This window comes from Anopheles gambiae, chromosome 3, assembly GCF_943734735.2.
Source record: "Anopheles gambiae chromosome 3, idAnoGambNW_F1_1, whole genome shotgun sequence".
Lineage (NCBI taxonomy): Eukaryota > Metazoa > Arthropoda > Insecta > Diptera > Culicidae > Anopheles > Anopheles gambiae.
Genome location: NC_064602.1, coordinates 95,351,788 through 95,372,845, shown reverse-complemented (window position 1 = coordinate 95,372,845; position 21,058 = coordinate 95,351,788). Strand labels below are relative to the sequence as shown.

Below are 21,058 nucleotides of genomic sequence, written 5' to 3'. Positions count from 1 at the left end.
ATTTGTGGCACTTGGGGTGCATCAGCGCGATAAGTAACAAATGAGGTTAGCAATCCTTGAAACAGCATCTCAAGCGCCTCAGATTAAGCTTAAACGACTGAAAAATCAAAATTCTGAGATTTTCGGTAGGTTAAATGAAAAATCGGTAGTTTTAGAAGGCTAATTCTGGTCACTCTGTGCACCACCGCGAGCTGCAACTGAAAGCTGTCAAACGGGCCGTGTATGCGAGTGGAAAGGGACGAACAAAAAGAGGAGCTTGTGCATTTTTCGCGTTCGCCAAACTAGCTGCGGAAGTGGACGGCAAATAACTTTAACCTCTCTGATTGCAGTAAGAACAAAGCCATCTCGTTTCCTATTTGTGTGCGCAAAACGACCGGTCGAAAGTGGTTCTGTGGTGGAAAAAACTGCGCGGCGGTATTGATTTGGCCCCAATTGGGTTCGATCCGGAGAGCAAGGCGTACTGCTCGGGCCTCGGGTGGAAAATTGATCGCACCCGACCTCACAGGCGTGCAGAATGGGCCTGCTAGAGCAGTTGCAGGAACAGGGCTGGTCAGTATAGTCGTAGGCCGAATGGTGTATTTTTTTCTTCCTAGAAACAGTGCGCTCTCCCTTTGGGATATTGATTTTCATTGCGTCTCACGCTTCTTTTTTTTCCTTTCTTCGTTCGACGGCTTGTCCCGATCCCTTAGGTACATCACGCAACCCGGCTTAGACAAGCTGCTGGAGGGTGAAAAGAATGGATCCGCCGCTAGTGCGGATGTGAAGCAAGTTGTGAAATTAGCCTTGAACGTATGTATCATTTTCGGTTTGGGGGTGAACTGTACCTGTTTTGTCATGCTTATCTTGTGAAAAGTGCATAAAGCGTAAAACTTACTAACATCTTCCACACATTGCCCCTTCCCTTTTACACACACACACACACACACACACACACACATACACAGGTCGATCTGCGAGAGTATGGTGGTGGAGCGCTGGCAAGCCTGTCGTCCCGCGGCGCCAAGGCGGAAAGCTTCGATGGGCCCGGCGTGGTGCAGCTGGTGAAGCTGCGCAATCTCGGCGCGCCGAAGGTGAACGAGGAGTCGAAGGTGGCCCCCCGGCTGCTGAAGCTCACCGTCACCGACGGCCAAACGCAGTACATTGCCCTGGAGCACGAGCACATATCGTGCCTGAGCCTCAACACACCGCCGGGCACGAAGATTTTGCTGAAGAACGGCCCCATCCGCATCCTGCAGGGCGTGATGATGCTGGGCGAAAAGAACGTACAGGTGCTGGGCGGCCACGTAACGGCGCTGGTGGAAAAGTGGGAGCTGAGCCGCACGATGGCCAAGTACGCCAAGGGCGGCCGGTTGCAGTTCAGCGCGTCCGGTCCGCCGCCGTGGATTCCGTTCGGGCAGAAAATCCAGCAACCGGTGGCGCAAACCGACAAGGACTTCAAGAGCCTGCAGCCGAAGGAGAAGGAAGAGTCGACGGAAAACACGGCCTTCAACGCGCTGCGCAACGACGCGATCGCGGAGGCGACCAAGCTCGGCACGAAGAAAACGTTCGGCGGCGGCGCGAAGCAGATGGTCGACGCGAACGTGCAGAAAATCATGGACAAGGGTTTCACCGAGGAGCAGGCGACGCACGCGCTCAAGCTGACGCGCAACAACGTGCACCGGGCGCTCAGCAATCTGCAGCGGATAGAGGACCGGAAGCAGGCGCAAGCGGCTGACGCTGCGGCCGGTGGTGGTGTTGGTGGAAAGTCGGAGGGCGGTGGTAAGCTGGGCGGCAAGCGGGGAGGATACGGCAAGCGGGACGAGGAGGCGGAGCTGCAGGGCAAACCGTCCGAGAAGGTGTCGCTGTTTGACTATTTCGGCGATATACTGCAGGACACGGAGCCGGCTGCGTCCCGGGGTGGTGGTGGTGGTGGCGGTGGGAAGAAATCGAGCAAAGAATCGACCCCGCACGAACAGCAGAAGGAGCAGAAGGACCGAGCGCGGGGTGAAAGTGCCGGCCGGCAGACGGGCGGCAATCGGGCCGGTCACTCGGCCAAGAGCCAGCAATCGTCGGGCGGAGGTTCGGAACGAACCGAACGAGGTGGTGGAGGAGCAAACCGAACGAACCAGACTGACAACCACCATTCCGGCGGCGCTGTGGTTAATGGTGGAAGCTCTAAAAATTACAACCAACGCTTTGAGAACAATATTTCGAGCAGTTTTGCCAACCGGAACACCGTCACCTCGTCGTCGGGTCGTGAACGCGGGGACAGAGGCGGCCGCGGCGACAGAGGCGATCAGCATCACCAGCAGGGCCATGGACAGTATTCAAACCAGTCGCAGCAGCGTGATCAGCATCGGGAATCGAATCGGGATCAGCATCGAGATCAGCAGCGGGATCAGCAGCGGGACCAGCAGCGTGACCAGCAGCGTGACCAGCAGCAATCCTCAAACTACAAACAATCGGATTACTACGGTTCGTCGGGCAACAGCCGTTACCGAGGAGCGAACGAAAACCATTCCTCCAACACGTCCAACAACCCGTCATCCGGTGGCCGGGGTGGAAACAGTCGTGGAGGTGATTCCAAATACAACCAGCAACATCAAAGCTCCGGATACAGTCACAACAACCAGCAGCAGCAGCAGCAACAACCACAGCAACAGCGTCAAGACGGCTTTAACAACAACAACAGCAATAGTAACAGCCATTCTACCGGCAAGGGAGGAAAGTACGGTGGCAAAGGACAGTCCAACGAAAATGCGGACCGATACGGCAACAGCTACGGTTCGGAGGGCAGAAATCAGCAACAATCTCAGCACGGACATGGACAGGGTGCGAATGAAAACCGCCAGACCAGTGGTGGAGGTGGCGGCAAATCCGGTTCCGGATCGCAAAACACTGGCTCTAACCATCATAATGCGACATCCCAGCAGCAGCAGCAGCAGCAGCAATCATCCTACGGAAATGCATCCAAGCAGTCCGGCTATCACAATCAGCAGCACCAGGGCAATACAGCGAACGGAGGCAGCAGCAACAACAACAACAACGCTAACAATCACTACAACCAACCAACTGGCGGTAGTGGTAACCATGGTAACAATTATGGCGGCGGTAGCGGTAACACTGGCTCCAAGGTATGGATAGCTCGATTTTAGGTTCTATTTGAACCCATTTTAATCCTTTTCTTATATTTTTAGAACTCGAACAAAGGTGGACGTTATGGTGGAGGTAAGGAAGAATCTCATAAGTACAGTGGTGTGAGTGCAACACAATCCACCGCAACTAGTGCCAGCACCAACACCAACACCACCAACTCGCAGCAATCCAAAAAGGGGAAGGGCCACGGGTCGCAGCAGCATTCCAGCGCTGTGCAGAACAAACCAGCCGAGCAGCAGGCGTCATCGTACGGTTCGTCAGGCACGGGCAAGCAGCACGGAGCCTCGAACGCTAACAGCAACAGCAAGGTGAACCAAGTGGCGGAACAGATGGGAGGCATGCACCTTGGCGGCAACAAGGCGTCGTCGGGCTACAATGCCACGAACAGTAGCAACAACAACAACACGGTCGCTCAGTCGTCCGGCCCTGCCTCCTCTTCCACCTCCTCATCGACTGGCAACAAACACAGCGCGAAGCAGATGAACGCAAACAATCACTCCTCGTCGGCTGTTCAGTCACAACAACAGCAGCAGCAGCAGCAGCAACAACCACAGCAGCAGCAACCACAGCAGCAACACCATCAACAGCATCATCAACAGCAACATCAGCAGCAACATCAGCAGCAACATCAACAGCAACATCAGCAGCAACACCATCACCACCAGCAGCAGCAGCAGCAACACCATCAGCAGCAACGGGCACCGCAGGTAGCCTCACCGCCCGGTGTTCCAATGCCAACTGGCCCCGGTGGTCCCTCTCCTGGCGCAACGGCACCCTCGCCGGGCGTTGGTGGCCCGAAGAACTTCATGCCGCTACCGAACGGATACAATCCGTACCAGATGCAGATGGGCTACCCGAACAAGCAAACGAACGACGCCTATGCCATGAACGTGATGAAAAGCCCGCAACAGTACGATCCGATGCAGCAGCAGCAGCAGCAACAGCAGCAACCACCGCATCTGGGCACTCCAGGGCCCGTTCCGCCTACTGTGTCACCGGTCGGACCGAACGTGGTGCCAATGCCGGTGAGTGTCACTCCGACGGGCGTACTGGCACAACCGCAACCCGCCGTGCTCGCTACGGCACCATCTCCAGGGTCAGTGCCGGCCCACGGTACCCTGGCCCCTACCAGCATGCCGATGGCACCGGCGATGGCTCCCCCTGCTACGGCGGCCATACCGGCCGTCTATACGAACTGGAAAATTGGCGATCGATGCTTGGCCAAATACTGGGAAGATGGTGGGGTAAGCATAGAAACTGAAACCATTTGTCTTATAGTGCTGAAAAACTTTGCTCATACCTCATCCGCTTTTTGCTTTCATTTTCACAGTTCTACACAGCGGAAATTACGGACACGTCGAAGAACACGTTCGTCGTACACTTTCTCGAGTACGGCAACTACGAGGAGGTGCTGAAAACGGACTGTATCCCCATCACGCAAGCAGCCAGCCCGGCCGCACCCGCCCCGATGGCAATCGGGTACCATCCCGCACCGGCCCCACAGCACATGGCTCCACCGCATCAGGCGGCAGCAGCGGCAGCAGCAGCCCCCGTACCGTACGCTCCCCATCCAGGCCATCCGCATCTTCCACCGCAACACCACCCTGGACACGTGCCGGCACCACTGCCACCCCATCACCATCAACCGCAGATGGCGGCCGCTCCCGGTGCGTACCAAGCGCCAATGCAGGACGTTGCCCAGCACGCGCACTATGCGCAGTATAAGCCGGGACCGATGCCACCGGTCGCCGCCCCGATGCAGACACCTCCCGGACAGGGTCAGCTGCCGCCGGCGATGAATCAGTATCAGCCAGTAACGCCGCAGCATCACCTCCATCAGCAGCAGCAGCAGCAGCAACAGCAGCCGCCGCCGCAACAGCAACAGCATCATCCGCATCACCTCGCCCAACAGCAGCAGCAACATCAACAGCACCAACAGCATCAGCAACAGCAGCAGGGTGGACATATGGCGCAACATCATCACCAGTCACAGATGGCCCAGCAGCAGCAGCACGGACAGCAGCGAGGAGGTGTGAAGTATCGCGAACAGCGACCTATGTACGTTCCCCCGGCACAGCGTAAGTAGGCTGGTGTGCGGAAACATGCCGATACCATCGCTGTTCAGTAAGTAGAAGCGCTCGTTTTGTCCCCCCAACACTCCCCATTCTCTTCCTATGATCTTGCAATAAGGTGGGTTCGATAACAAAAAAAAAAAACAGACATATAACGGACACCCGGTGTATAACACTCTCACTTTGGGGCGCGCCAGTTTCACTGTCATCCATTGCCACTGTATTGCAAGACTGTTCGCGAGCGCGTAGTCGATATCATCCTACACAACTGAATTTACCTCCCCCTGTGTCGTCCACCTGGCGTTATAGGATGCACCTTATTTAAACTATGGTAGTTGATTGCTGGCTCTCTGTGTTGGTGCCTAATTGGTAGGAAAGAATCTGTGCACCCACAGGGCCACGGCAGTAAATATAGAAACATTTTGCAAAAATGTTTTCCACCTCTACTCGTTAGTGTGGCATTATGTATTACATTCAAAACGTAAAGTATTTTGAACTACAAAACCACGCTCCGGCCCACGGGCAAGGAACGGAACGTTTCATCTACATAGATGATGGGACGCGGCACGATGTTGCTGCATCATCCGTAACCGATACGTTTCCGCCTCGGATTAGGTATAACTGTCCCGGGAAGGAGGGATGCTAAATTTAGTCACGTGAAGTCGCCATTTTGAATGTTCGTTACATGAAAAGCATAGACATGTTGTCTGCATTACAATTAAGCATTAAACTCGTTTCCCCCTTTCTAATTCGCCTATCTTAAGAAAGGACGACTGTGTCAATCTTGGTTTCGACTTCCTTCTTTTGTTTCCTCCTGCTTCTCCGTCTTTTCAAGTAAATATTTGATACAATCAAACGGGAAAACCAATATGCAAGTACGAGTAGCGGAACGGCCAGTGCATTGCACTGTGTGGATAGAATTCACTTCCTCGATTGATTGAATAAAAGCAAAGCAGAAATGGATCGTTGTATATTCTGTGAGATCTTTAGTGTAATCCATACGCCTGTAGCCTTTCGTACGTAAATATCCGAAAAATATGGAAGTTTCGGCACGGTTCTTAGTTCTGTTTTTCAGTGCTTTTAATATACTTAATACTTTTCTCTTACAAAATACTTTCCATCACAAATAAATAGTACTAAATGTATACAGGCTACCCGTAAAGTAGAGGTCAGAAAAGAAGATCCTTCATCGATTTGCACCACCACACTATCAGATGCGTGAGGTACGTGACTCATAGTCGGCAGTTAGCGTAGACTTCTTTTAGTCTTCTACTCGCTGGAATTTCGTGAAGTACAGAAACACCTGCTCGAGCGAAGTCTGTCCAAGAGCGTAGTCCTCGATGTCGAGCACCTTCTTGGCGTCCTCCATGATGCCGAACATGGTGGACCATCGTGTGTTGGCCGACGGAATCTGGTACGTCACCGATTCGAGATACTCTTCCCTGCGAAGAACAAACCAATATGATATTGATGATTTACAATGCAATCAGCTTCATGCCTCTCTGCTACTCACTTCAATTCTGCCTCCGGGAACCGCTCCACGATGTACTGCTTCACCTCATCAATCCGTCCCGTATTGACTACTTCCGTACGCTTCAGCTTTATCGTGAGGAAGTACCCATTGGAGAACTTATTCTTCAAGTGTTGCGTCGATCCGAGACATTTAAACTCTCCATTCACCATGATGGCCAGCCGCGTGCAGAGCGCCTCACACTCCTCCATGCTGTGTGACGTCAGCACGATGGCTTTACCAGCCGCCCGTTCCTTGCACACAACGTCCCACAGCTGTCGGCGAGCACCCGGATCCATTCCGGTCGTCGGTTCGTCCAGATACACCACGGCCGGATTGCCCATCAGTGCCAGCGCCGTGCTGAGCTTACGCTTGTTGCCTCCACTGTACGCCTTAGTCTGCTTGTCGATGTGCTTCGAAAAGTTAAGCTCCTCTGCCAACCGGCTCGACAGGGCCGCTATCTCCGACTTCGGTATTCCGCGCAACAGGGCAAAGATTCGGAGCGTTTCGCGCCCGGTGAGATCATCGATCAGCGCATCAAACTGGGGACAATATCCGATGCGACGGTGCACCTCATTCATGTTGCTGTTCAAGCTTACCCCATTGACCCATGCTTCACCGTACGAAATGTTCTCATCGCCCGTCATCATCTTGAAGGTGGTCGTCTTGCCGGCACCATTCACACCCAGCAGTCCGAAGCACTGGGAGTGTTCCACCGCCAGCGAGAGTTGATTGACAGCGAGGAACTTCTTATAGTACTTGGTAACGTCCCGCAGGACCAGATTGTTGGCGGCGATTTCACCTTCAGTCAGTCCTCGAACACGCAGCTTCTCCATCCGCACGTCCGAATCGATCTCGTCCGATTCGCTGGGTGGAGCGGCCTGCTTGGACTTGCGCTTAAAGACCCGATCGATGACACGGTACTCGATGCACATCAGCAGCAGGAAGGAGATCAACCCTACCACAAACATGTACATCAGGTTGCGACTGATGCCGGTACGCTCGAAGGTGAATATTTCAGTATCTGGAATAGTAAGCATTGTGATTAGCTGGCGATCCTTCCAAAGAGATACTGCACCAACACTTACTGCAGCATTGGGGAAAGACGCGGCACAACAACTCCGGCGTACAGTTTGGTATTAGTGCGCACTGCGAGTCGCACACCTGCTGCGTGGCGACGGCAATGTTCATGTTGCTGAGCGAATGGCTGAGCGCAAACAGTGGGAATATAAGGAAGGCCCATTCCATACCCTCGGCCACGTGGCGCAGATCGAACCCATCGAACAGCAGCAAAAACACGGTCATGAAGAAGATCGTACCGGTAAAGATGTTAAGGATCATCACCTTAACGAACCCGCTCGCCGGGATATCGAACGCGAACGACAGCAGATAGGTGAGCGGTAGGAAGGCAAATCCAAACACGACCATCACTAGAATTACACGACCTGCAAGGACGAAGGAAGAGTCACCTTGATGTCTGTATCGGAAAGCAACAAGATGACGGTTGGTCTTACCTATCTCATCTCCAGTAGACCATCCATCTTCCTGAAACGCTGCCAGCACCGCAACATAGAACATGATCGTTACGAAGAAGGTCATAAAATCCCACAGAAAGGAGATGAGCCAAAAGCCGAGAACGTTGGCACCGCTAACGAACTGCAGCAGTTTCGACCTGGTCACTCGCTCCTTAATGTAGAACATGATGTAGAGTGCGGCCACGAATGCCATCGCAAACCCGGTGTTGAACGCCAGCTGGAATCCCATGTTATTTCCTGCCTGTAGTTGTGTGAACTGGAAAGATTACAGAGATGAGATGTTAGCAGTTGGAATGAAGCTATCGATGTAGCACCAATATCCTACCCTTGTCTCTGGCCGGAATGGCAACGGATCGTTCGTGATCAGTATCGAACACTGGGCGCAAACCGTGCGCAGCATCGCATTGTAGAACGTGCTCACCGCCAGCGGGGCCGTGTGGAATCCTTGCGCATTGAACCAAACCGTGTGGTTGGTCGGTGTGATCGATGCTCCCACCATGAACTCATTGTTAACTTGGGGCAAGTTTTGTTCGTATCGTTTGAGAATGTAGTCCACCATTGGTTCCGTAACCGTTACGAGCGAACGACTGGCGCCTGCCCCTTCGAACAGCTGCTGATAGGCCTGTATCACGCTAGTGTCAGCTGATGTTCCTTCCAGCACAGTGACGGTACTGGAGTAGCTGTCAAACGCGATCGGAAGGGCTGGAAGCGAGAGAGCGTCGGGGAACGAGCGCACGATTACCACTGTCATGATTACGAAAAAGATCGGTATAAAGATCTGCACGAGTAGTGCTATCCAGCTGCGCTTTGTAGCGATTGCCTTCTTGAGCAGCATTGCCTGGAGTTGGTTCGAAAGTAGCGGGAATCCAGTCAGTAGCTTATGATCTTGATCATCGAGCGTGAGCGTAACGGTGGACCCATTCGAAGTTTCCGTAAGGGCGTACGGCTGGGCTGGCTGGTCCGTTCCGTTGGGCTTCTTGTCTAGTGCATGTGAGTCACTACCAACACGCAGAAACACTTCCTCGAGCGTCGTTAACGAGATGCCGTAGCTGCTAATGCCGAGAGATGTGGAGTGTGTCTCAAGATCCTGTAGTAATGGTTGGAACAGCGCGGTGTACTCATCATCCAGCACGTACGACAACTCCGTACCGATGTCGGTGTCAACGTCTAGGTTGGGGATGTGCTTTCGCATCAGGTCTGTTACACGCGTCGAATCACAACCATCCTCCTTAACGCAGATCAACCGATAGCCAACGCCGAATCGTTTCTTCAGGAAAAACGACGACCCTGCCGCTTTCAGTTCACCGTCCGCCATGATCGCGATGCGATCGCCCAATATGTCTGCCTCATCCATGAAGTGCGTGGAGAGTAAAATGGTGCGTCCCTTCTTCTCCTGAATCAGTAGATCCCACAGCGCTCGCCGAGCTGTCGGATCCATACCAGACGTTGGCTCATCACAGAATACCACCTTGGAACCTCCGCACAACGCCACACCAACGGCCAGCTTGCGCTTCATACCACCCGACAGGGTGTGGCTTTGGGCATGTCGTTTATCCTCTAGCTGCAGCACCGACACGTAGTGATCGATCTCCTGCGGTATGCGTTTGCTTTCGACGCCCTTTAGCCGGGCGAAGAATTTGATGTGCTCCGAAACGGTCATCTCGTTGAACAGCACATTATGCTGCGGACAAAGGCCGAGCGATTTGCGTGCACCCTCGATGTTGCTGCGAATGTCACAGTCATTTATCAGGGCCGTCCCGGACGTGGGTGAGAAGACGCCGGTCAGCATGGACATGGTGGTCGTCTTGCCGGCTCCATTGTGCCCCAGCAGGACCGTGATTTGATCCTCGAACATACTCAAATGGAGTCCCTTGACGGCAACCTTCGTCTTGTTGAACACTTTCCGCAAACCTTTGATACGAATTCCGGCGTACTTGCCCACGGGTTCCGCTTCCACGGTAGTTGATCCGCTTATGTCGTGCTGCTGCTCAGCTCCATCCTCACCGCCCGTCGGTGTGACCTGGCTTGTCCAGAACTTTTTCGTCACCGGAAAGTACCACGGCTCCGCGACACCGTACTCACCCGGGAACACCTTCTCCACGTACAGGGCAATCACGAGATAGATCACGGCATCTGCCAGCAGCATCATCATCGTCGCGCCAACGCTCAGATCATCGTCGACCGTCACCGGATCGAACATGTTCGACCACTGCAACCCGTTCGTGGTGCCTTCGTGGCGCATAATCAACATAAACCCGAACGACATGCCGGAGTTGTGGAATAGGCAGAGGGCCAGCTTCGCCGACAGTGACATCGTGTCGTAGTTCGAGAAGGCAATGTTGTACGGCATCACAAAAACGAACCACATCAGCCCGGCTATGCCGGACGCCGTGTTCGCTTTGGAGAAGAACGTGCTCATCATGAAGCAGAACGTGATGGTGGCGAGGCTGTAGATAAACAGATAGAACCAGATCGCGAACCAGTTGGCGAACGTAAAGATAGCCAGGTCGGTGTTGGTGGTAATGCTGACGCAGAGTAGTACGGTAATGATCGAGATCGAGATGAGCAGTAGGCTGATGCACTTAACGAACCAGGCCGACCAGTGCAGCCAGCTGGAAAGGCCCATGATCTTCATCGCCTCCTTTAGCTGTCGCTCCTTCTCCACCGTAATGTACTTGACCGTGTTGATGCAGGTGTAGAAGAAAGCGATCACAATGATCAGTGGGAGCAAATTTTCTAATCCCACTAGCAGGTTGTCACTGTAGAAGGGAGGATATGGATAGCGCTGTGGAAAAGATACAGAAGGTACGTTGTTAGATGTGTTATTGGATACGTCCTGTGCTCCTGCAGTGACTGCGCTTACACTCAGATACACATCCGGGAACTGATAGTTGGGATCGCGCTGTTGCAGAATCGACCGTGAAATGGCACTCTGAATCTGGAGGAACGTCTCGTTGTAGTAGTTCGCCGGATAGCCACCATCGTCGCGTTCGAACTGTCGCGCACCGGGCACTTGAAACGGAGGAAACAGTCGCTCCGTTTGCCAGTTGTTCCAAAACTCGGTGCCCGTCTCGCGGAACGTACGCATCTCACTCGGGTATCGCAATGACAGCACGGTCTGCTCCGGTAGTTGCGTCAAGTTCTATCAGGGTAAACACAAAAGATAAACCTTGCGGCATTGTCCGTAAAGTATCTGCGAGATCGGAGTACTCACTGCATAGATGTCGGGAAATTCGATTCCAACGAGGATATTGTTCACCTGCAGATGAGCCTGGAGTGTTTGGGAACTGTTGAACGCTATCACTGCCAACTCTTCATCCAGGTAGGCGGTGGATCGTTCTACGATGCTCTGCAGCAATGGACTTTGAGGTGAGTATGCGATCGAGTAGATGATGGGGGGATCTATTTGGGAATTATTTCTACACACAAAAAGGAGAGATTATCATAAGCACTGACCATTCACATGCACTTCTTCACCTTTTTTCAGCCACCTACCTAAGATGTGAGATGGTGTTCAGCTCGAGCGGATTGAAGATGGTTGGTTGCTCGAACTCTTCCGCATCGACTAGTCCGCGGATCACGATCAGCAGGATGCAGGCCAGCACAGGGATGGCTATTTCGAAGAACGTCTGTAGGTAGTGCCGTTTGGTGATGATCCAGTTTTTCCACAGGAGCAAGACGAACTTGCCCCAATTTGAGGTGCTCATTTTTGGTTACCTAGGCAATAACTGAAACCAGGGGAGAAGAAGGCCACGTTTCGGCTCATTAAAACCAACACTTAAACAAACAGGCTCGATCGATACAATGAGGGATAACCGCGCGTGATCTTATCGTTCGTTACGCGTTACGCGGTGGTGTTCGCCATTTCCGGTGCGCAAAAACATCACACGACGAACAACGGTTGCTTGTTTAGAAATCTGAGCTAAATGTGTGTCGTTTAGAAATCTGAGCTAAAATGGTGCGATAATCTTTATCGGCTTTTACTTTCGATTAAGCCCACCGGTATAGATAACTAAAGATATTATTGTGAGGAGTGACTGGCAGCAAAATGGGACGATAATTTGCTTGCGCTTAAGAATGAGTTGGCAGATTTTCCACTTGGGGGATGATGTGGCATTTTTATCGGGAGTTTCGGCTTCGTGTTTGATTTTGTTAATATCATTCCAGAGGTTTCGTAAACGGATGACTCATGCCTTGAAGATACTGTGACGACTTTTTGAAGTTTTAGATATTTAACACCAAAATCACAAAAGAACTCGAGACTCTTTCTTTGTAAACACTTAACCATTTCTTTACATTCGTTTATTCCAACATTAAACCTATTCTTTTTACGTTAGAAAAAGGGAACACTTTCACACGACTGTTACAACTAAACTGACCCATATGGCACTATGTATCTCATAGCTCCACTCTGATTTTATCAGTTCGATCATTACTCGCTTCTTCTTCTGTTTTTGTTTTCGTAATGTCCTTCAACTTTCACCCCAAAAACAACACTTCTCCCACGTAAGAGTTCACGGTCGAAACGTTTATCCAACCCAAGGGACACCTTCTTCGGCATCATCACACCCCCGGTACGACGGCAACGGCGACATAATTACATCGTCCATCGGCGATGGGAAACTACCGGCTAACTTATAATGTGCAGGTGGCGTCACCCACTTCACCCCCACTCAATAATCTATTATCCTTGCTCTACTTCCACGTGAAACACATACACACGCACCGGCACACTACCATACACACCTTTAGAGGCGAAAATGTAGTCCACTTGTTAGATTTATGACGTCCGCTACAATCACCGACGCTACCGGAGACAGACTGAAACAGTTCTCACCGGTCGCGGCACATTTATCGATGTTGGTCTCGCGTTCGTCTCTCAGCTGAGTGGCTACACTCTATGGGGTCCTTACGGGTGAGTAGAAGTACCCTAGCCTACAAAAATCCATCGCCCGCTCTAGATAACACCACCATGTACGAGCGTCAGCGACCCGACCGCCGAACGCAAAATTGATCCACAGGGATTAATGATAGCGAAATATCGTCAATGATTCACGGCCGAGCTGTACAGCTGGTGGTAGATATGCGTGTGTAGTTAGTGGAAAATGGGCCGGTTTTTGCTAATGCTGTTCCTATTGTTTCTGTCTCTTCCTTCTTTTCGAACTTAGCAGGTACACGAACACGTCGCACGGTGGTGATGATAAGGGACCGCTAGCTGTATTCTCAATGAAGTACTGGACTGGTCGCTAGTACGTTAGTAGAACTTAACGCACTAATCAGGGCTCCTCTCTAGTTATCATCGGTAACGCGCTGGTATTTGGTAAAGAACAGGAATACCTGCTCCAGTGAGGTTTGCCCCAGCGCGTAATCTTCGATATCGAGCGTCCGTTTCGCTTCCTCCATCAGCCCAAACATCGACGACCACTTCAGCTCGGACTGTGTGATGTGGTAGGTGAGCGAATCGTGGTATTCCTCCCTGCAATTAAAACGTGTGAAAAGGGGGATTAATCCTAGGATCCAACGCGAATACTACTAGACTTTGAAGGGTTTGTACTTACTTGAGTACGGCTTGGGCGAAATTCTGTGCCACAAACTGTCGCACCGGTTCGGCATTAGCGGTCGAGCCGTCGCCCGTGCGGTTCAGCTTTATCGTCAGAAAGTAACCCTTGGAGAACTTGTTCTTCAAGTGTTGCGTCGAGCCGATACACTTGAACTCGCCGTTCACCATGATGGCTAGCCGGGTGCAAAGGGCCTCACACTCCTCCATGCTGTGTGACGTCAGGACGATGGATTTGCCCGCCTTCTTCACGTTGATGATGACGTTCCAGAGATGACGCTTCGCGCCCGGATCCATCCCGGTCGTCGGTTCGTCCAGATACACGACGGCCGGATTGGCTAGCAGGGCGAGCGCTGTGCTGAGCTTACGCTTGTTGCCTCCACTGTACTCCTTGACGCGCTTGTCAATGTGCTTCATGAAGTTAAGCTCTTCCGCCAGACGCACCGTTTCGAGCGCAATCTCCTGCTTCGGAATACCTCGCAGCAGGGCAAAGATTTTCATCGTCTCGCGGCCTGTAAGATCCTCCAGCAGAGCATCGAACTGCGGACAGTAGCCGATCACTTTGTGCACCTGGTTGAGGTTACTCTTGAGACTGATGCCCTTCACCCATGCCTCACCGGCCGAAATGTTTTCATCGCCCGTGAGCATCTTAAACGTGGACGTCTTGCCTGCTCCATTTACGCCCAACAGTCCGAAGCACTCCGAGCCCTCCACCGACACTGAGAGTTGATTGACCGCCAGGAACTTGCCGTAATATTTGGTCAGATCGCTCGCCACAAGGTTCTTGTTTGCCAGCTCACCATCCGAGAGCGATTTCACTCGCCGTTTCTCTTCCAAAACGTCATCGTCTTGAGTGGGATCTTCGCTGCCTGCTGGTGTTATCGCCCCGGAAGATCGCTTGCGACGCTTCATTAAACGCTCCACCACACGGAACTCGATGCCCATCAGTATCAGGAAGCCGACCAGTCCCACCCCACCCATGTACATCAGCTGTCGGTTGATGCCGGTCGATTCCCAGGAAAAGATGTTCGTATCGCAACACTGTGGCAGCAAGCTGCAGAGGTACTCCTGCGAGCATAGCGAAGCCGTCTCCTCCGTGCACTGTTCCAGGCACACGGAAGCCGTCGTCGAGAGCACGTTGATGTTGCTCAAGCTCTGGCTGAGCGAAAACAGTGGGAATATCATGAACGCCCACTCCAGCCCGTTCGCCACGTCCTTCAGATCGAACCCGTCGAACTTGAGCAGAAACACGGCTGTGAAGAAGATGGTCCCGCTGAAGATGTTCACTATCATCATCTTGACGAACCCGGTCGCTGGCACCTCGAACCAGAACGAGAACAGATAGGTGACGGGCAGGAACGCGATGCCGAACACTATCAGCACTAGGAACACACGACCGAGCTCCTCGAACGAGGACCACCCGTCCTCCTGGAAGGCGGCCAGCGTCGCGATGTAAATCAGTGCAGTGATGACGTACGTAACGAAGTCCCACACGAACGAGACGATCCAGAACGTAAACACGTTGATACCGCTGACGAACTGGAGCAGCTTGGCGCGGCTGGTGCGCTCCTTGATGTAGAACATGATGTAAAGGGCCGCAATGAAGGACATCGCGAAGCCGGTGTTGAACGAGATCTGGAAGCCGAGATTGTTGCCGGCCTGAAGCTGAGTGAACTGGAATAACAAGGTAAAGAGAAAGCATTGTGAGTGATACAGGAATCTTGTCAAAGAGTCAGCCACGAAACTTACTCTCGTTTCAGCCTTGAACGGTAACGGCTTGTTAATGATGGTGATCTCAAAGTTCTTGTTGATCGATTTGATGATGGCGTTGTACATAAAGTTCAATGCCAAAGGAGCAGTATGGAAGCCGGTTGGGTTCCACCAGATGGTGTGATTCGTGTTGGTGATCGATGCGGCCGCCATGAACTCGCGGTTCACCAAACCAATGTTCTCGGTTGACTGGAAAAGATTATGTTAGATAGTGCACAGCTTCCCCATTTCTACCTTCCCATACTCACCACATCTAAAATATAGTCCACCATATCCTTATCGGTGATCCGCAGTTGATGGGTGCTCGGGAACGCCTCAAACAGTGATCGAAATCCGTCCACGAAAGGACTGCCAGGGGCCGATGCCTGCAGGATCGTGGTTGTTGTGCTGTAATTGTACACGTTAATCGGTATGGCAGGCAGATCCGTCTGACCGGGGAAGGTTCGCACGATGATCACGGTAACGATCACGAAGTAGATAGGGATCAGCGCTTGCACCAGCATCTGTACCCAGCTCCGCTTCGTGGAGATAAACTTCTTCAGCAGCATCGCAAACAGTTGATTCCACATCAGGCTCGATCCACCGAGCAGTGGTTGCGTATCGCTCGTCTGATTCATCGTGACGGTGGAGCTGCCGTAGCTACTATCTAATCCATTGCTACTATCTTGCTCGCTATCGCTCGAGCCCTTCTTTTGATCCAACGCGTACGAATCACTTCCGACGCGCAGAAACACTTCCTCTAACGTCGTCAGCGATATGCCGTAGCTCGTAATGCCGCACTGCTCTACGTTGTCTTCGAGATCGCGCAGCAGATCCTGAAAGACGGCCGTGTAGTCTTCGTTCAGCACGTACGACAGCTCCGACCCAATGTCCGTGTCGATGTTAATGTTGGGAATGTGCTGCCGGAGAATGCCCGTCAGCCGAGCACGATCACAGTTGGCACCCTTCACACAAATCAACCGATAACCAACGCCGAATCGCTTCTTCAGGAAGAAGGAAGATCCACAGGCTTTCAGTTCACCCTCCGCCATGATCGCGATTCGATCGCCCAAAATGTCCGCCTCGTCCATGAAGTGCGTAGAGAGTAGTATAGTTCGGCCTTGCTTTTCCTTGATCAGCAAATCCCACAGCGCCCGTCGAGCGGAAGGATCCATACCAGACGTTGGCTCATCGCAGAGTACTACCTTTGAGCCTCCGCACAGTGCTATCCCAACGGACAGCTTCCGTTTCATTCCACCCGACAGGGTGTGGGACTGTTTGTTCAGCTTGTCTTCCAGCTCGAGCAGCTGCACGTAGTGACGGATCTCATCCTTTATCTTACTCCTGGGGACACCCTTCAGTCTAGCGAAGAACTCGATATGTTCCGCCACGGTCATCTCGTTGAAGAGCACATTATGCTGGGGACACAGTCCAAGTGATCCTCGCACCGCATCGATATTGTTGCGTATATCGTACCCATTCACTAGCGCCGTACCGGATGAGGGTGAAAACATCCCCGTCAGCATGGACATTGTTGTCGTCTTACCGGCACCATTGTGGCCAAGCAAGACGGTGATCTGATCTTCGTACATGTTCAGGTCCAATCCCTGCACAGCGACCTTATTCTTCTGGAACTCTTTGCGCAGTTTCTTTATCTTTATACCGGCATACTTGCCATCCGGCTCGCGTTCGATGTTGGGCGTATTGTAGTTGCTAAAATCCAACACCGCTGGTTCCTGCTTTTGCTGCGTCTCTTTGCACCAGAACTTCTTCGTGTACAGGAAATACCACGGTTCGGCAATGCCAAATTCACCCGGGAATACCTTCTCCACGTACAGTGCGATAGATAGATAAATTATGGCATCAACCAGCAGCATCACCATCGTATCTCCGACCGAGAAATCATCATCCACCGAAACAGGCTCGAACAGGTTTGACCACTGCAGCCCAGTAGCCGTACCCTCGTGTCGCATCATCAGCATAAACCCGAACGACATGGCCGAGTTGGAGAACAGACACAGCGCTGTCTTGGCGCCCGCCGTCATATCGTCGTAGTTCGCGAACGCAATGTTGTACGGCACGATCAGGATGAACCACAGCAAGCCGGCAATGCCGGCCGCAATGTTAGCCTTCGAGAAGAACGTGCTCACCATGAAGCAGTAGCAGATCGTTGTGATGCTAAACACGAACAGATAGAACCAGACGACCGTCCACTCGGCGTACTCGAAGATCGCCAGGTCGGTGTTGGTGGTGATGTTGACGCACAGTAGCACCACGATCAGGGAGATAGACACGATCAGCAACAGCAAACACTTCACAAACCAGGCCGACCAGTGCAACCAGCTCGGCAAGCCCATGATCTTCATCGTTTCCTTCAGCTGTTTCTCCTTCTCGACGGTGATGTACTTCACCGTGTTGATGGCGGTGTAGAAGAACGCGATCACGATGATCAGTGGGAGCAAATTTTCAAATCCCGTCAGCAGGGGATCGCTGTAGTACGGTGGATAGGGAAAGCGCTGTAGAATTGGAAGGTAAGATTAGTCGTTTTTTGTCAATCAACTATCTCTAAACCACTCATTACTTACATTCAAATAGATATCGGGCAGTGCAAAGGAAGCATCCCGCTCGAGAATGATCGCCCGCGACACGGCACTCTGTACCGCGATGAACGATTCGTTGTAGTAGTTCGCCGGATAGCCAGCATCGTCCCGCTCCCGCTCCCGGGCACCGGCAATCTGAAACGCCGGAAACATCAGCTCCGTCGCCCAGTTTGCCCAGAACGCGGTAAAGTCATCCTGCAGCGTTCGCATTTCGCCCGGGAATCGTAGCGCAACGGTCACATTGTTAGGTAGGGTGTCGAGGTCCTTATAGTTTTCGGGGAATTCAACCCCAGCGAGTGAGTAGTTCAGGCGGAAGAAGTCCTCCATGCGCTGGGTATTCTCGAACCCGGCAATATCGATCGGTTCCAGGATCTGATCGACGGCCCGGCGCATAATCCGCTCGGTCAGCGCTGACTGAGGGCTGTACGCCAGCATGAACGTTATCGGTGGGGTAATGTTGGGGTTCAGTTCGGGCCTGATGATGGGTTTTAGTGAAAGTAGGGTAAGCACACAATCTTCTTCTTCTTGGCCAGACAAACGCAAACTCACATCATATGCCGAACGGTGTTGATTTCCAGCGGCTTCCACGTGGTCGGCTCATCGTACACATCCGCATCGACCAACCCGCGGACCACGATCAGCACCACGCAGGCAATGGCGGGGATCAGTATCTCGAACAGTGTCTGCACGTAGTGGCGCTTCTGGATGATCCAGTTCTTCCACAGCAGCAGGATAAACTTATCCCAGCTGGAAGTGGCCATCGTGCCTGTGTCACCCTTTTATCTGCAACAAACAGATGAAGGTTACGTTAGGTAAGGATCAACGGGTGCGTCAACATGGGAAGAAACTCGGTGTAATGCTGACAATGCGTTTCTTGTGTTTTTGTCTAGGTAGCCTACGAAGTCATTCTCGCCTACAAATAGCAGCAATTTATCCGCTTTATCGCACCGGCTTATCAGTGGGTGAGTACCTGCCCGGTTCCCTAAATTACCCGCTAATCAGTAATCCGCAACGCACATATATATTCGATAATCTGACGAACTAAAACATCCGATGGGAAAATATTATTCTTTTCAACCCTACTGCAACTTTCTCATTTTGGTTGGAAAACAATCGAAACATCAAATATTGTTTACGGTAGTGATTATTTCGAACGTGCTCGCTATCTGCAGCGGCCACCGATAGGGAATAAAGTAATCGCAATCAGCTTCAATCAGCATGCTCCTCGAACCAGTACATTGACCAGAGGGCTTCTCCAGAGGGCCAAATCGAATTGGTAACAAACGCGTTAATCGGTTGCGGCTTTTGCACTTGCTGCTCAGCTGATTGAGACTTATGACTTAAAATGTCCAGTTTTTAAGTGCAACTGTCCTTTTGAGGAGGGTTTTGGCACTTTTCAAACGAATATGATGATAGTTCAGTGCCAAAACGGTTACGTAAAGAGGAACTAAATGATAATAGAATAGTTTGATGGCTTATTAACGCCACTAACTATTGCCTTACTAACGTCACCAGAGGAACAGATCACTATTCGAATTGACTTAGCACAACCCTCTCTCTCATCACAATTGACACAACACTTTCCCATTATTTTAACACTTGCCCTTAAACTTACACCGTCTGTTCAGCAACGACTGCCAAAGGGGCTATATTGCACAACGTCCACTGGTATCACTATCACGACCAAAATCGTCTCACCAGCTGGCCAGCTCCAGTGGCGACTTTTATAGAAAATCTAGCGCTTCCAATATCGGGCAATTCGCCCAATTCAGATCGATAAGCCCCCTATCAGAGGAAGCCAATTGGGCCTATTTTACCTGCGAACGAGAGCCACGATACGAGATAGCGATTATCGTGCCCCGGCAATTCCACGCATCTAATTCCGGTACGATGAGTTACAGATTTGTCGCTTGTAGAGGCGTGATCTTGTGACGACATCTTTCCCGCACGCGGGACTGTCCAAATGCCGATGAATTAAACCCTGCTTGGCGCTGGGTGAGCTTTATCTTCTTCCGCGGGGTACCATTACGGTGTGACTGATTCAGCTGATTCAGTTGATCTCAATGAGGTTTGGCTTTTTTGTATGCTGCACACACACACCCACATGCAAACAAATGGTCACAAAATGCACGTGAATAGGTTACGTACGTGCTTCTTCGTCTGTTATCATATGCATGTGATTGATAAGAGAATTGGTCAATCGATCGCGGCGATGCAGCGGGTTGATGATTGACAACTCTTGATGGTTTATTTGCATGTGCGAAATCAATGCGTAATTAGTGTCAACGTTTATCGCCATTCTATTCGATTGGTGACTTGAGCTCGTGACTTGAGCTATGATAGGATCTGATGTCGAGCGGCATCTGTTGTGCTGAATAGTTGCGTCTCTTTTTATCTGATTTATTGACGCATTTAATCCCAATTTACTATTCAAAAATGCTTTGTCGAATGATTCTTCAGTAAATCTTCTGCAGCCTTCAGGTTGGACTTTGCATTTTGCAAAAATAGCATCCAAACTAACCTTCGCGGTAGACTTGAAGAAACGGCCATCATGATCTTTCACCCACGAAACGATCATAAGGTCCGTGGGGATCACCCACGCCGCCTCCCAATGATAACCGACTACAGCTTAATGCGGCATTGATGTGATTTGCACACGCGGAAGCTTCCGGTTAAGGCATGAGATAAACGCAACAATGCAAACCACCTCAAAAACGACTCTGGAACTGGATCGGAATTGGACGTACGTGGAGGGGAATCGGTTTCACTTTCCAGCCCCATTCCAGAGTGTGCCATCCGACGGAGACGACGACGACGCAACAGAGCAGCAGCCCGTAGGTTGTCACTTTCGATGGCATTGACCGTTAAAATCGCGTGCCTGCGCGCGCTCACTCGTCCTG

General features: G+C 51.8%; 3 protein-coding genes and 1 long non-coding RNA gene across 4 annotated transcripts; 2 read left to right on the top strand and 2 right to left on the bottom strand.

The window, feature by feature from the left end:
- The first annotated feature begins 199 nt into the window (after positions 1-199).
- Positions 200-6,202, top strand: LOC3291518 (uncharacterized protein DDB_G0283357). Its single transcript, XM_552043.3, has 5 exons — positions 200-549; positions 690-789; positions 945-3,113; positions 3,177-4,379; positions 4,466-6,202. The coding sequence occupies exons 1-5, from the start codon at positions 515-517 to the stop codon at positions 5,219-5,221; spliced, it is 4,263 nt and encodes a 1,420-aa protein (XP_552043.2). The 5' UTR covers positions 200-514; the 3' UTR covers positions 5,222-6,202.
- A 67-nt stretch (positions 6,203-6,269) lies between these two features.
- Positions 6,270-13,114, bottom strand: LOC1280527 (phospholipid-transporting ATPase ABCA3). The gene is made up of 9 exons (XM_552044.4): positions 12,999-13,114; positions 11,748-11,980; positions 11,467-11,671; positions 11,116-11,394; positions 8,578-11,037; positions 8,232-8,508; positions 7,806-8,162; positions 6,721-7,741; positions 6,270-6,649 (listed from the first exon to the last, which is right to left on the bottom strand). Exons 2-9 carry the CDS (start codon positions 11,957-11,959, stop codon positions 6,469-6,471), a joined length of 4,992 nt encoding a protein of 1,663 aa, XP_552044.4. The 5' UTR covers positions 11,960-11,980; positions 12,999-13,114; the 3' UTR covers positions 6,270-6,468.
- Positions 12,518-18,919, bottom strand: LOC4577893 (phospholipid-transporting ATPase ABCA3). Its single transcript, XM_061653488.1, has 6 exons — positions 18,708-18,919; positions 18,144-18,633; positions 15,828-18,074; positions 15,559-15,768; positions 13,811-15,483; positions 12,518-13,728 (listed from the first exon to the last, which is right to left on the bottom strand). Exons 1-6 carry the CDS (start codon positions 18,917-18,919, stop codon positions 13,542-13,544), a joined length of 5,019 nt encoding a protein of 1,672 aa, XP_061509472.1. The 3' UTR covers positions 12,518-13,541.
- Positions 18,570-19,466, top strand: LOC133392715 (uncharacterized). The gene is made up of 3 exons (XR_009765775.1): positions 18,570-18,660; positions 18,737-18,970; positions 19,049-19,466. It is a non-coding gene; the product is annotated as an uncharacterized LOC133392715 (long non-coding RNA).
- The last annotated feature ends 1,592 nt before the right edge of the window (positions 19,467-21,058 follow it).

Coding starts and splice junctions, on each gene's coding strand:
- LOC3291518 (XM_552043.3), top strand. CDS start 515: ATGGGCCTGCTAGAGCAGTTGCAGGAACAGGGCTG. Junction 550..689: donor CAGTTGCAGGAACAGGGCTG/GTCAGTATAGTC, acceptor CCGATCCCTTAG/GTACATCACGCAACCCGGCT. Junction 790..944: donor TTGTGAAATTAGCCTTGAAC/GTATGTATCATT, acceptor ACACATACACAG/GTCGATCTGCGAGAGTATGG.
- LOC1280527 (XM_552044.4), bottom strand. CDS start 11,959: ATGAGCACCTCAAATTGGGGCAAGTTCGTCTTGCTCCTGTGGAAAAAC. Junction 8,509..8,577: donor CATTCCGGCCAGAGACAAGG/GTAGGATATTGG, acceptor TAATCTTTCCAG/TTCACACAACTACAGGCAGG. Junction 8,163..8,231: donor GTCTACTGGAGATGAGATAG/GTAAGACCAACC, acceptor TCGTCCTTGCAG/GTCGTGTAATTCTAGTGATG.
- LOC4577893 (XM_061653488.1), bottom strand. CDS start 18,919: ATGGCCACTTCCAGCTGGGATAAGTTTATCCTGCTGCTGTGGAAGAAC. Junction 18,075..18,143: donor TGCCCGATATCTATTTGAAT/GTAAGTAATGAG, acceptor CCAATTCTACAG/CGCTTTCCCTATCCACCGTA. Junction 13,729..13,810: donor TTCGCCCAAGCCGTACTCAA/GTAAGTACAAAC, acceptor TTTTAATTGCAG/GGAGGAATACCACGATTCGC.